The following is a 14,917-nucleotide window of genomic DNA, read 5'->3' on the forward strand; positions in this document are numbered from 1 at the left end:
TGTTTTCATTTTCCCAAGTTTAGAGTTAACGCACCTGGGAAGAGGACAGTCCTTTTTTGAACAAGCAAGACCGGCGGAGTGATCGAAATCTTCTTGCATGGATTTTGCAGCCATAATTTCAGGAGAAACTCACTGGCGAGAAGAAAAGAAGTTATATCGACTTGTAAGTTGTTGTAAGGAGTTATGTCGACTTGTAAGTTGTTGTAAGGAGTTATGTCGACTTGTAAGTTGTTGTAAGAAGTTATGTCGACTTGTAAGTTGTTGCAAGAAGTTATGTCGACTTGTAAGTTGTTGTAAGACGTTATGTGGACTTGTTAGTTGTTCCAGGACGTTATCTTACGACAGTTACCCCGGTCGTTGACCTTTGGCATATGAATTGGAATTAAAACAGTTTGCTTGACCGATCAATCCTTCTTCTGAAGATGAAACTGCCTTCAGAATTCTTCGAAACGAAAAAAAAAAAAAAAAGAAAACAAATTCCAAAGAAGTACTAATCACGAGGTTATGAAAATTGAACTCTATGACTTCTAGTAGAGGCTTCCTGAAGTTCCCGATCAGATTGTGAAATTAATCAGAAAATCACGACCAATTCTCAGAGCGAAGCGATGTAATCCAAGCCGTTCCAAGAATCCCCTCGCCTCTCTAGAAATAACTTCAAGTGCAACTACATAGTGGGGGCGGGGGGAGGGGTGTGGGCATTGGGATTTTCGGTTTTGTAGTTTTGGCTATTTTTTAGATCGGTTACTGGTTTTTTTTTTATGTCAAAAAAAATTCTGTTTTTCGGTTTTGGTGTTCATTGCGGTTTGTAGATTTCCCGATTTTTAGCCTTTGGTTTTCGGTTCTCGTCAAGAATGCTAAGAATACTAATGATAGCCCCGAAACCAGTATACGTCACTTGTCATCACTATCGGATCCATAAGGGTTTTGATATTTGGAATATAAAAATTTTTCGATTTAGACTGTTTTGCCTGCGGTTTTTGGTTTTGATCGAATTTTTATGCGGTTTGGCGATTTTGAATGATTTTTTTACGGTTTTGGGGTTTGTAATAGACCATAATACACCCCCATCCTACATGGTAACGAGAGATGGCTATAGTCTGCCCATTCAGGAACACATGGTGAACTCAGGCGACAAACGTTTAGACAAAATCACTGTCTTGAAACGTGTGTAATAGAATGAGCCACTGTATCTTTATTTGCGCGTCTAAAATATCAGCGAGAAACAATCTAACGTAGCACAGGTTATCTAAGATAGTATAAGAATAAGATAACCCATCATCACAAGTTGTTCTTGGTGATACAGTTCTTCCGGCTTCGTAGCTCGGGCGTGTCTCTGTTTGCTATGAGGAGGGCGACGCCTACAAAAATCTTAGTTCAAATTGTATTTCAGAATCTCAAAATCACGGAGAGCTAAACAATTAAAAAATACAAAAGATGCCACAGAAAGTAATTTGTACTCGACGAAAAATTGCTCATCGCTTTGAAGCGCTATTATTTCTAAATTATCATTACGTAAACACAAATACCTTCTAAGGCAATTTTCTGTCGTTGATGATATTGGTCATATCTTAAATAGCAACCTGAGATCAAAATTTTGCGGAAGATTTAGCCCTAGGGAAAAAATAGGGAGCTTGAATAATTGATTCACTGACGATTGAATTCTATGCAAAGTACATTAACGTTAATTCAAACTATCATTAATCTTTCAAGTGAGGCTTTTACAAATTGAATGTAAGACACCCTATTGAATAAAATCAAAACAGTACAGTAAGTTAATTCCGATTGACGTACCTTGAGTATTCGAAAAAGCGTTAAGCTATAATAAAAGTCTCCATCATCATGACAAAAGAAAGGTTGAAAAGAGCGACTAGTTTGAACCGTCTCCCGTGGACGTCCACTTTTAACTGTATCAACAATCTATTATGTATCATTGAACTTAACACTTGACTTTATACCACCTAATTTGCTGATTGCTTATAAACACAGGTTGTTATAGGGTAGTAAGGTAATTTTAGTTTCATCAGCTGAGTTGATAATACAAATCATGTTGGCCATCGTAAAGAGTTTCAAAGCTGACGTTTCCAGCGTCAGCCTGAGCGAAGAACGAAAGGGCTAACGCTCGAAGTTTCAGCTTTGAAACTCTTTATGTTGGCCAATTTACATTATCATCTCAGTTGATAAAACCAAAATTTATCTTGTTACTCCCGACTGACGCTGCACCAAAGTTTCTTTCGAAACTGTATTCGCTATAGGATAGGATTCGGAAGATTCAGTGGATCGTCGTAACGTCAGCCATATTAGACACTTACCTTAAAGTCCTCAACAGCAGTACCTCTGGTTCATACCCTTGCTGATTAAGGCAAATCAGATAAATTGGAAAAGAGTGGCAAAGTTTTCGTTCTTATATTTTGCAATCTGAGGGCGGGTAAGGGAAGATCAATTTCCAGATGATTTTAAAGGATATCCGATGTTATCCAGATTAATGTTACCCGAAGGTGATGTGATGGGTAAATTATAAGATTAGCTTAGAACTTCCATAGGAAAATGAAAACATACTTAAAAGAGGTGTGTACCATCCCAGCGTAGGCGGCATTAGATTAGGACGAAATGGATTTTTATTCCTGACAATCCCTGCTTTGTTTTATGGTTTAATATATCTTATGCCTACTGAGGGAACATTATGACAAACAATTCTCTTCAAGTATACGTAAAATGACATTACCCATTGACAATGCGGTTTGCTGAGAGTGCAAGTGTTGTAAGCCGAATGGGTGGTCGGACATTGTAGAGGCTGTATTAAATTTATAGAAATCTGCGCCGATGTTGTATGGTAATTGTCCCAACAAGCACAAAATGTCGGAATCTTTATTAGTGACGGCTTATGTTCTGTATTAGATGTGCAGTTTCGATTTACTGTTTGTGTGTTTTAGGATTGTACACGTTGAACTTTTGTTTGTTTTCGATCTTGAAATACGATCTCGAAGTTTCGCATTCCTTTTTAAGTTCTTCAAGTCAGGGATATGTTTATATAGCTGAGAGTCTCGATCAAAAGGTAAAAGTTGTAGCTTAGAGTCATCATTTTGGTGAGAATACTGAGAAATTACTTTGAAAGCAAATATATTCCGGAAACAGTAACGCAAACACAATTTGAGACTCTAAGCAGCATTTTCCTTTCATAATTGAACAGTACCTCACTCTGGGCTTGCAACGATAAAACTAAAAAAGAGGTGTGCAACAAAAGCTGTTCGGTGTCGCTCTCGAATTTTCAACAGGGGCATAGCTTTTCTTATGTTTATCTTTCATCTCTTCATTCATGTCCTTTGCAAATACGTGATGTTTGTGAAGGTGGCTGATTCAGTCACGGTAAGTAAGGAAGTAAAACCTCTATTTATACATGATCTAGTTGTTTAGATATGTGAGTATATAATGATACAGGGTTAGAAAAACCAGCAACAACAACCGTTGTCTCTCTTGGAAGTGTATTCCACTGTTGAATCACTCTAACAAAGAGTGAGTGGGAAAAATAAACAGTTTATTCTAGGTAATTGTTGTCTTAATTCAAATGAACAGTTTGACCTTGGTTTAATGTTTGTTCTGATAAGCTGGTAATAATCAGAGTTAATAACTATGTAATAATGGAAATTCCTAAAACCGACTAATCGTTTAGTCCCTTAGAGGTGACCAGCATCTACTTTCTCCATACAGCTCACTGCTGCATCATACATTGAGGTAACGGGAATAAAGAAGATGATCACCAACTGGAAAAGCTCTTGATTGCCAAAACAAATTCTCCTTGTCAGTATTATAGAGAGAACAGTATGGAGAATATGCTTTCTGATCTTTCTGATCTTGCAGTGCAAGGGAGAAAAGAGTTAATCAGCTCCTTGTCGATTCTTTATGCTCGTCTTGCCCTCTATCAGTTTCAACATTTCGCCAAGTTTTGCACCTTAGAATGCGGGGTTTGGTAATAAATATTGCTATCTCTTATTAAATAAATCCGATTTTACTTAAATTTGAAGACAATTAGAGTAAACTTTGTCAATAAAACTGGTCAGAAAAGACAGAGCACAATACGATAATTGCAACGGTGGTTAAAAATGCACAAAAACACAATAAAAAGAAAACCTTGGCATCGATGCTTTTTCGACTCGCGTTTCCGCTTATCCAGAGCAGTTCAAGGGAAACTGAACTGGACATTAGGAAACATGCAATATTTAAGGATTTTAAATTAGAATTTATAAGCGGATGCTATTTACACTCGCAGATCGGAAAGGGAACCGTGCATTTCCAGTCCAGAAATAACGTCATATAAATAATCGATGATGGTGTTATTAAAAACTCGTTGGTTTCCCTCTTTTGCTTAACAGGTTAGAAATGACAATGTAGAACGCAGAAAAGGCTACTTTATATTCAGGAAGTAACCTCTGATCCTCGCTAAGACTGAGAACAGATTTAAGAATACCCGAGGATGTCAACAAATGATAAGGACCCAATACGAAAATATTATTTCTTAATAGCGCTTTATACTATTACTAAAAATATATTTTGTTACGTGATAACCTATGAGACCCCCGCATAGACCCAGACAAACATTGCGACCAGCTTAAGGAAATGTATGAGCGAGAGCTGTAAAATTAAAACAAAACGACGGAAACTTTCGTCAAAAAATGACTTGGCGTTCTAAAAGGAAGCGGCATGGTTGGTACCAAACACTGTTGTTGGGGTGAGTGTAAGACAGACTCAAGATATGCAGATAAATGGCCAAAATGACTCAAAAAGTGAAAGGAATTAGGGAAGAAAGTATTCATTCCTTTCCCAAAACCATCGCGAGACATGGCAAAGTGCAAGCGTTGGCTAGTGGCTTGTTCGCGTGAGTTTTTTACGGAGAAAAACATAACAAGAAACACTTGAGTTATATTCGTGCTCTTCACTGGCCCGGCGGAAAAGGTCCAACAGCCGAATTTCCCGATCCACTGAATCTAAGACCAGCGCAAGTAAGTTGAGCCCATGCTCCTAGGAGGAAAGCACCGAAAGAAAGAGAAAATTCAGCGTCAAAGAAACAGAAATTATTCAATGACAACTGCATGAACATTAACTAAATAAACTACATAAACTGGCATTTAATAGAAACACAACCAGTATTGAGCGAAATATACAAAAATCCGCCGCTCGTATCTTACAAAAGAGGGCGATCGCTCAAAGACACTCGTGAGGGCCAAACTTTGAATAGGCTATTCTAAACACGCGCTGGTGAGTCGTGTAGGCCTGTCAACCCCCTTTTGACATTGTTTACATCAGAATTTTCTTGAAGAACTTTGGCAGCAAACCATTTTTCATGATCGATTGCCGGATCAAGGGTGTGATAATTCCCGCATCTCACACAGTCTGTACAAGATTCTCTCGTTTACTGCTTAGTTTTAAGCCCCTACATTTTAACCACCGTTTTAGCTGGTCTACAGTGTATTCTTCCGGTTCTCTTTCAAATTTGGAGCCAGGAACGCCGTCCTCTTCGGTCAGAACTGTAAGGGAATAAGCGAACTACTCGCCATTTCCCTTGTAGCTCTCAAAGAAGTGGAGTTTGTTTGTCTGAGTCACGCAGGGGAGTCTAAAACTTCATGACGTCATTAGTATAAAGCGCTATTCGGATATCCCCCAGATTCGGCCACTAAAAATAACAGGACGTGCGTAATTTGGAAATTTACATTCTTCCCTAATCTTCAACTGTCACGCCGGTCTTGCATTCGCGCCAATCTAAAGGAACTGAACCAATTAGTCATTTTGGTTTTTTATCAACTGAGTTGATAATGTAGATTGGCCACCGTTAAGAGTCTGAAAGCTGACGTCTCGAGTGTCAGCTTTGTTACTCTTTACGGTGGCTAACTTACATTATTAACTCAGTTGATAAAAACCAATATTACCATGTTAATCCCTCTGACCCAGCACTACAGTTCCTTTAAAACTTGCCTCCTTTCAAACCAAATTATTTTCCTTTGGATTCCTTTCCACAGCTTTAGTTTTCATCTCGAGGTTATCTTTACATACCGAAACATCAAATTTCAACTCGATTCTCTTGTATTTCCTGTAAAGGCTTAAGTTTTAATTATCGCTACCTTTTTGAAATGCGTCGTACCCATTATTATGTTTAAAACGGTATTATTAAAAGATCGATCTCTTCCTGTTATGACAATTAAGTTAACAAGTTGACCCAAACATCTTTATTTGGCCATGTTAATAGTTTAAGAGTGAGGCTTGCGTGTCCTTGTTAACAAAGTCTGTTTTTACGCCACGTGTCTCAAAAACGTCTCAGGCTTTCTGTATCGCTCGTGTTGCAATAAAAAAATGGCTAGTAAGGATTGCGCCCCTGCACGCAATGGAATTCTGTAAGATGTTTTTGTTTTATTACACTATAGCGGAAAGTAGTAAAACCGACTAACCCTTTAACTCCATAGGGGTAACTAGCAATTTCCCACTGTCTAGGGCATTATCGATCATATAAATGACATCAACATTATTCCGAAAACTAAAGTAAAACCACTAGGCGTAGCAATGAAATTTCTATGCCAGGAAAATGCGAAAAATTACACAGTCGCGCCTATCGTGACCTATTTCGTAATTTTCATGATCTATTTAACAATTATTCCACGAGCGCAGGTTGGATATGAGATGATGGATAGCCAACGAGGCGCGTAGCGCCGAGTTGGCTATAATCATCTCATATCCAACAAGCGCGAGTGGAATAATTGTTTTATTAAAAACGCCCCCAAGATATTATTATTTTGTAAGAAGAAACCGGATTTTTTAGCTCCCTTTTGATTTTAAGCTGACGCGTACGCTTACCATATTTGTAGATTATGGTATATTGGCTAATATACCATAATGGCTAAGCCAATAAAAAGTCTTGAATTGCATTATCCAATGATCCAGTTTTTAATAAAACCTGTTATATAACAAGCTGAGTTATGTACGCAATTTGATCGGTTCTTACATACGATCTATTAAAGTAAAGATGACGTCACCATTAACAATTTTTACTTCTCTGTCATTTGAAACAAATAGGTCTGATTATTTAAACAAAGTTTGGCCGTCGATCAACAAAACCGCATCCTAAACAATCTCAAGTTTAGTTGAACCTTTTATCTAAACATTATTTTTGTGAACAGTGTCCAGAGAACCGAAAGCTAACAGCGGATAAATTTCATGTTGGCGCGGGCCTGTTTAGTAATAGAACCAAATATAAAATTTGACGTCCGATCAGTGATCTATTAGTGAACAGACGCACGGCAACATGGGATTTATTTGTTAAAGAACTCTCGACCAATAAGCGCACGAGAATCGGACAGCCGTTTTAGTACTAAGCAATATTAGGCAATAGATTTCATTCAGTTATCAGGCAAACAACTGGTTATAAAAGGGCTTTACTTTGAGAGGGTCTGTGACTACACAAATAACTTCAGTTGGTCTCTTGGGAACAAATGCGCAGACCATGATGGTTTTAACTAGTATTCTAAAAAGGAAACGCCCGCCGTGTCACATTACGTCGTGAATAAATCACCTGCACCCCGCATAAATTACACACTCTTAGTTCATATTTCTTTGAGTTTAATGTCACTCATTCATATAATTTTATACTAAAATAATCAGTAAAATTAAACTCAGGGATCAAACAAGAATGCTACCGGAAGTTCAACTACAGTCCATTTCCAAACGACTTCCCCTGTTCTGACATCACATTTCTGCACCAGGTCCCTATGAGAGTATCGCACTGCGCGGCAAAAGTGCTTACAATTAGGACACACTGCCTTGGTCAGGAATCGAGGGTAACGATTTGGGTTGTCATCGAGTGCCCAGCTCCAGGGGCACTTTGAGGTGCCTGGCAACCGCCCGTTGACGTCACGAATTCTCCGCCTTGTAATTCCAATAGATGGTTGCGGTGAAGATAAAGGTTTCTCGACGAACATGAAATTTCGGCGTAGACGATTAAGGATCTTTTGAGAAGTAAGAGGAACTTTCGTACATAAAGGAACTTGAAGAGAGGATGAAATCATTCCCAATAGGAAAAGTGCGACAAAAAGCTGTTGCAAGATAAAAACGTTAACAAAATGATAAGCTTTTTATTTTCAAAAAAATACACACATATGGGCTCCTAAATTGGTTCGCCAAGAACAAATACCGTGCTCAGCGGGGAACAGCTTCTAAGTTTTTCAACTAATTTTTTGGAGGACAGGCCGAAAACTCGAGGAAAATATCGATTTTGGTCTGGGCTCTTTCCTCCTAGATATTGAAAATATTTGTGAAGAATTAAATCCTAAACATCTCTCTGTTTTATCTGTCCAAATTATGGCGCTGATCATGGTCTGAGAAAAAAATCGCCAAAGCTCTGTAATTTTTACATTTTCTCTGGTTCGGGTTCCCCGTGATTGGGGAGGGGGGGGGGGGAGAGTTTCGCATAAGAAATTCCACTTTTTAGCGTTTAGATTACCTGATTACGGTATCTTTGTCAACTTGAAATCGCGAGTATGGCATGAATATCGGCTGTGATACTTTGCATGTATATTACACTAACAGATTTCCAAGATCTTATTCTAGCTATTTTTACTGAATATGCTCGTCATGGCCCCATGAGCTGCTCAATTTCGTCTTGAACAGTGTAATAGCGAAATGAAAGGATTTGTCACTGTCATAAAGTTTGGTATGCCAAAGTGATTTTGGTTTTATCAACTGAGTTGATATAGTAAATTGGCCACCGTAAAGAGTTTCAAAGCTGACGTTTCGAGCGTTAGCCCTCCTTCAGAGCGAGATGGAATGCCAATTTTCCCTCAAGAGACGACCCTCTCCCCTCCCCTCTAGAATCCTTCACTTTTTGCCACGGTGCATTTCCCATATGACTCTTCTAAGCTTTTGAGTTCTCATGATAGGATCTGGTGCAACACACGTAATAATTACTAAATAAGGATGAAAAAAACTCAAATAATACAATAAAAAAGGCCAGGAGAAAAAGAAGAAAGATTACTGACCTCTTGTAATCGTGAACCCATGTCTCCGGCTAGATGTTCACAGTTGACCCTGTCTGCGTTTAGTAGCGAGGCGGAAAGTTGTTTCATGTTCCACACGATATGCAAGCCCCTTTTATATCATAACTATGTGCTTACTTATGCTTTTTTGGGTCTGTTTCAAATAACCTTTTACTTTCACTTTCACACCCATATTTTGCGAAAGTTCCGTTGAAACAGCATCCATAAAGGAAACTTTGGTAAAATACCAGGAAAAAAAACAGACATCATTGACGCAAAACAAATCACTTGGGTTAAATACAAAATTCTCCGTTGTTTTACTTCACTCTCATCAGATCGGAAATCTAAATTAATCCCTTCTGTAGGGCTAAGGAAATCTTATAGAGGTTTTGCACAGTAGCCATGTTGCATGGCAAGAACAATAGATTATTTTTCCGATGGGAAAAATTTTTCTTTCTTGTGCAAAATATTTTCATTATTCCTGCCATGCAACATGGCTGCCACGCAACATGGCTGTCATGCAAAACCTCTATTAGCTATCAGGTGTCTCAATATGAAAATGGGTATTTATATTGGATATATCAAGAGCCGATGGCTACGCATGCACACGAAATATAAGGAAGAAGAGAAGATGACGACGTTTGAATTGTCCGTAAGCAGACATGTAATAGTCTGTTTATTACATATTATAGATGATTGAATTAGATTGAATTAATGAATACAAGAAAAAGTACTTTTGAAGAGCAAAGAGATATACTTTATTGCATGTAAAATCAGCGTGCAGAAGTGCTGTAGCAACCAGTTTAGGCACAAAAACGAGTACAAATACCTCGAACAGAAACGTTTTCCTTTAAAAAAGTTCAATTCGATCTTAAAAAATTTTGGTTGATTAAAAAAGATCTTCATTAAATGTAAAACCGCCATGTTGATCTATTGGTAACCATGACGACAATATGCTTTCTTCATCTTTCCCACGGTGACAGTTAAAATTAGTATATTCGCTTTGTACGATGAATATTTTAAATGCTCTCAAACGAGGAAAATTATACCTCGATTCCATTTTTATTCTTTTTATCTATTATCTTAAATCATAATCATGCAGAGATAAATTTTTCAAATTCACTTTAAACGGAAATCATGTAAACATTTAAGGAAGACACTGATCGAAAGTAATAACTCTTAAGTATATCACCAATCGTAAGTTCACTAACAGAAAAAGATCACCCCCAAGAGAACAAGGTTCAAAGAACCCCTTAGTTTCAGTGTCGGTGCCATTCAATGGAAAACGACAGGATGTCAGCATTTTGGTCAAACGCATTTCAACTAGATGACGCGGGGAAACTACCGCATTCTTTATCTTTAGTTGACACCCAAGTCTGACGTTCTATCGAATTTATCACTAACTTAACGGTCCAAGTTCATGTGCTGTTTATTCTTGTGATAAACATTGTTTCTTGATCCATTCCTATTTAATACCTTTAAGCTCAAATGCCTATAAGTAACTACAAACTCAAATGTTTTGTGCTTAAACAGATTCATTCAGATCCTTTATTGTGGTGCTAGAATGTTCTTTGCCGATCACTCAAAGGGTTTCGACTTGATTGACCATTCAATTCTTCTCAGCTGCAGGGAGTTGGCGTCTTACGACTTAGACACTGTCTTAATTAACTGGATTAGTGCCTTCCTAACTATGAAATCACAAGCTGTAAGGATTGGTAACTCTCTGTCTGATTGGAAGTCACCCACGGGAGGTATCCCACAAGTGACGAAACTGTGCGGGATTTTTTTTGTTGTAATGACCAACAATCTTTGGCGTGAATGGCATTTGAGGATTAAATTCATTGATGATACCGCGGCCTTAGAAATCCTGCTAAGAAACGGTATTAGCTTACTAAATGTAGCTCAATGAAACTCACAAGTTTTCTATCGAACATAATATGAAATTAAACCCGAAAAAATGCAAAGAAATATTAATTAACTTCATGCAAAACGATAATTTAACTACAAGACCAACTGTCCTAGGTAATAACACCGTCGAATGTGTAACAACTTATAAATTACTCGGTATTATAATCAGTAATGACTTAAAGTGGAACGAACATATTGATTACCTATCAAAAAAAGGTTCGAAACGCCTTCATTCCCTGAGCGTTCTTAAAAACTGGGTGTTAATAGAGAGGGATCGAATTGTCGAAGTTTATTTGAAACAATAAGGCCTACACTAGAATATGGCGTACAAGTCTGGCAAGAAATTCCTAAATTTCTTTCAAATAAGCTGGAGTCAATTCAAAATAAGGGCACTACATATTATCTACCCGTGCCACAGTTACTTAGATGCCCTTAGACTACCAACCTTAACAGCTTGAAAGAAAGACGAACACAGCTTTACTGAAAGGGCGTGTTTCAAACACGACATGGCAAAATGACGAAATGGCGAAACGACGAAATGGCAAAAAAGCGAAATGGTGAAATGGAACTTAAGACAAGAAGCAAAGTTATAAGGTATTACCGTTCCACTGAAATCTCCATCTGTTGCCGAATTTATTCTGTGGATTAACCGCCACAAATAAAAGAAATGTCTACAATCACAAATTCGCCATCACGGACCCTTCCGTAATATCGATTCCAGTCTCTCTTTATTAACAGGGCGCAGGTTTGACGCCTAGGATATTCCTCATCAAAATGACGGCGTTTTGGGAAAAAAACGATTTGTTTATCTCGTATTTACCGTCAAGCAGCGGCTATGACGTTATGCTTAGAGCTCCAGCAATCATATGGAATCGAGTATGAAAACGGAACCCACTTCGCGATGAAGTTTACCCAAGATATTTGGCAAATGCGTACTTTGCACGGAAACGGAGTGACGTGGGATGTTTATATAAAATAGATACAAGGTAAACTCAAAAATTGGATGCTCCGTTCCCAAACAGAATAAATTGGGCAACAATTACAACTTTTATTGGGGCGGTAATATCTTATAACTTTGCCTCGTATCTTTGGTACCATTTCGTCATTTCGCCATTTCGTCATTTCGTCATTTCGTCATTTCGCCATTTCGCTATTTCGTCATTTCGCCATTTCGTGTTTTAAACACGCCCTTGCTGTAAATATATTCAGAAGATGACTAAAAAAGATATCGTTTTCGGCAATAGCTGACTGTGTATCAAGGCGGATACTGGGAGTTTGTGAAAGCCATTTCTAAGCCATTAATGTGTTTGCCCCGATGCATTTGGTCAATGATCTCATTAACCCTTTCCTGCGTGTTTTTTTACTATCGGTGCTTTGAGAGGTTTGAAGTGAACTCTGTTGTTGAGTTGCACTTTGGCCTCTTTTGTTTTTTCTGTCTTATTCATGACGACTATTGTTTTGTTGCTTCGGTAAGGTTTAAAGCAGAGCTTGTTTCAACTCTTTTAGAGCCGTGACCTCATTGCGTTACAAAGTATTTTTTGGCTTAGATACAGTCTACAAGTTGTGTTATGAAGTAGCTCTGAGGGGCGATAGAAGACTGAACCGGTGGCATTCAGTTTGATATGAAACGGAAGTGGTTCTTTGTTTTGTCCGTGAAAGGTGTAACGGAGGCGCATTCGTCTTGCGAATAAATCCCGCAAAAGTTGGCCTGATTTCACATTTGTTTGTCACGGGTGTTGGGATGAATTTGAGACCCTTTGATAACACGCTGACTTGGCTGTCAGATGGTTGATAGTTTGGGAGTTTTTTAAGAAATTTTCATTTTCGGGTTTTTGGCTGCAAGCCTACATTTTAAAGTGTTTATACGCTCTATGTGTCTTAAGCTGTTTGTTCTACTTTCGCTGATATTAAAGCCAGCTTTTTTTAGAGTCAGAGCACACAATTATATTTTTCATCTCTTTTGTATAAAAGTGAGCCCTTTGAGGTCAGAAATCTCATTCCTCAATTCGGCTGTTTTGTCATTCTTATTTACAATGTTCACCGAGTACTTTCCTTTGTGTAAGGTATTCTGCCAAAGAGTTGTTAAAGGTGGATATTGATCAGCTCATATGTAAAGGTGACAAAACCCGTGGAGGTTCGTAGACTTCACTTTCGTCGAGATCGCACTGAGGACGGTTTTTCTTGTCCCCTCTTTTGAACGGTAGGCACTGAACCCGACAGAATTCTTCGCCTAGATCCTTCAAAGAACACAGATCTCTCGAAACAGTCCTCCGAGAAGTGTTCGGAGTAGATCACAAATATTCCTGCTGGATTGAAGTTTACTCGGCGAGTTCGCACAAATCGCATTCGTTTTTCCTGCTCTGATCTATTATGGCAAGGCTCCGATTCAGACAAATACCTGCAGCATGTGCACGATTACTTCAGTTTTGAATTTAATACGGATCGATGCCTCGTCATCTTTGTTTAGTTTTTGTAATAATAGAGTAAAGCACTCTGTTACGTTTGCTTGTGCCGTGCGAGATTTTCACTTTGAGCCTTTGACGTCACCTCCTCTGAGTCCTGCGATCAACTTCCGGAACATGGTCAAATAATGGCGGGCTCGAAATCGCGAATTTAAAATATATGAACTTCATATATTCAACGTATCTGATTTATCATCATGGGTTTGTTACGAATCAATTTAACGGCCTGCTCCCAGTTGGCTTGTTAGCTCAATTGGTAGAGCGCTGCACTAGTATCGCAGAGGTCAGTGGTTCGAATCTCGTACAGGCCTGATTTTTTTCAGGTCTGATTTTCGCTATTGCATAAATAGCGCCCTCTACTGCGAGGATCGTGCATCATACGTATCTATAACCGCAGTTCAAAATATATAGTAGTAGTGTTGTTAATTATTTGTTGATTATTAATTCATAGACCTTTGATTCAGTTAATTCTGCAATGTGGCAAATAAACGGTATATTATTATTATTGTTATATATATATTATTATTATTATTATTATTATATATTATTATTATTATTGTTATATATTATTATATTGTTATATATTATTATATTATTATATATTATTATATTGTTATTATTATTGTTATATTATTATTATTGTTATATATATATTGTTATATATTATTGTTATTATTGTTATTGTTATAACGGTATATTATTATTATCGCAGTATACACTTCTGAATGCTTCAGATTACAAATAAAATTGATATAGGGCGCCAAAGGTGTAGCCTATTCAATTGTCACTACTACATAGATAAAGCTAAACTTTAAAATATTGTGTGTCCCTAGGCCCTAAAATATTGTGTGCCCCTAGGCCTTAAAATATTGTGTGCAGTGTGCCCCTAGGCCCTAAAAGGGTATGGGGCATTATTATTATTATTATTATCTTTAGCGCTTCTTGACAAAGTCACTGTCGTGAAAACGGACCGGCAAAAAACACTTGATTAACCTGAGGAGTTAACGAATGTATCAGTTAAAAAAAATCCTATCGAGAGGACACAGTAAAATAAGTAAACAAGTCTCTCCGGACTTAAGTTATTTCCTTTAATTGTATCATTTAGCCTCGTTAACAACTCGAGGCTAAAATTTAAAATGATTTATCCCGCTCTTATCCCATTATTTCAAGTCAGGGCTTTCCTCTAAATTCTACAAACTTCATTTTTCTATCAAGTTCTTCTTCCGAAACCAGAGAGCTTATTCTCTTAACTTTTAGAATAAGATTATTTAACAGTGAAATAATTATTCAACTCGCCCGATATTTCTCCTCTTCATCTTTGATTATACTTCAAAGCAATTTGCATTATCTGCGAGGATCGTACACATACGTTTCTATAACCGCAGCTCAGATATATGAATTTCATATATTCGTTGTGTTTGATTTATCATCTTACGGGTTTATGTCGAATTAATTTGTTAGCTCAATTGGTAGAGCGCTGCACTAGTATCGCAGAGGTCAGTGGTTCGAATCCCGTACAGGCCTGATTTTTTCCAG

At 37.8% G+C, this 14,917-nt stretch overlaps 1 protein-coding gene across 1 annotated transcript; it reads right to left on the minus strand.

The window, feature by feature from the left end:
• Positions 1-7,582: 7,582 nt before the first annotated feature.
• Positions 7,583-9,118, minus strand: LOC111338127 (uncharacterized). Its single transcript, XM_022944560.2, has 2 exons — positions 9,015-9,118; positions 7,583-8,072 (listed from the first exon to the last, which is right to left on the minus strand). Exons 1-2 carry the CDS (start codon positions 9,099-9,101, stop codon positions 7,653-7,655), a joined length of 507 nt encoding a protein of 168 aa, XP_022800295.2. The 5' UTR covers positions 9,102-9,118; the 3' UTR covers positions 7,583-7,652.
• Positions 9,119-14,917: the final 5,799 nt, after the last annotated feature.

Source organism: Stylophora pistillata, chromosome 9 (assembly GCF_964205215.1).
Source record: "Stylophora pistillata chromosome 9, jaStyPist1.2, whole genome shotgun sequence".
Classification (NCBI taxonomy): domain Eukaryota; kingdom Metazoa; phylum Cnidaria; class Anthozoa; order Scleractinia; family Pocilloporidae; genus Stylophora; species Stylophora pistillata.

Coding starts and splice junctions, on each gene's coding strand:
- LOC111338127 (XM_022944560.2), bottom strand. CDS start 9,101: ATGAAACAACTTTCCGCCTCGCTACTAAACGCAGACAGGGTCAACTGT. Junction 8,073..9,014: donor TGGGTTCACGATTACAAGAG/GTCAGTAATCTT, acceptor ATCTTGCAACAG/CTTTTTGTCGCACTTTTCCT.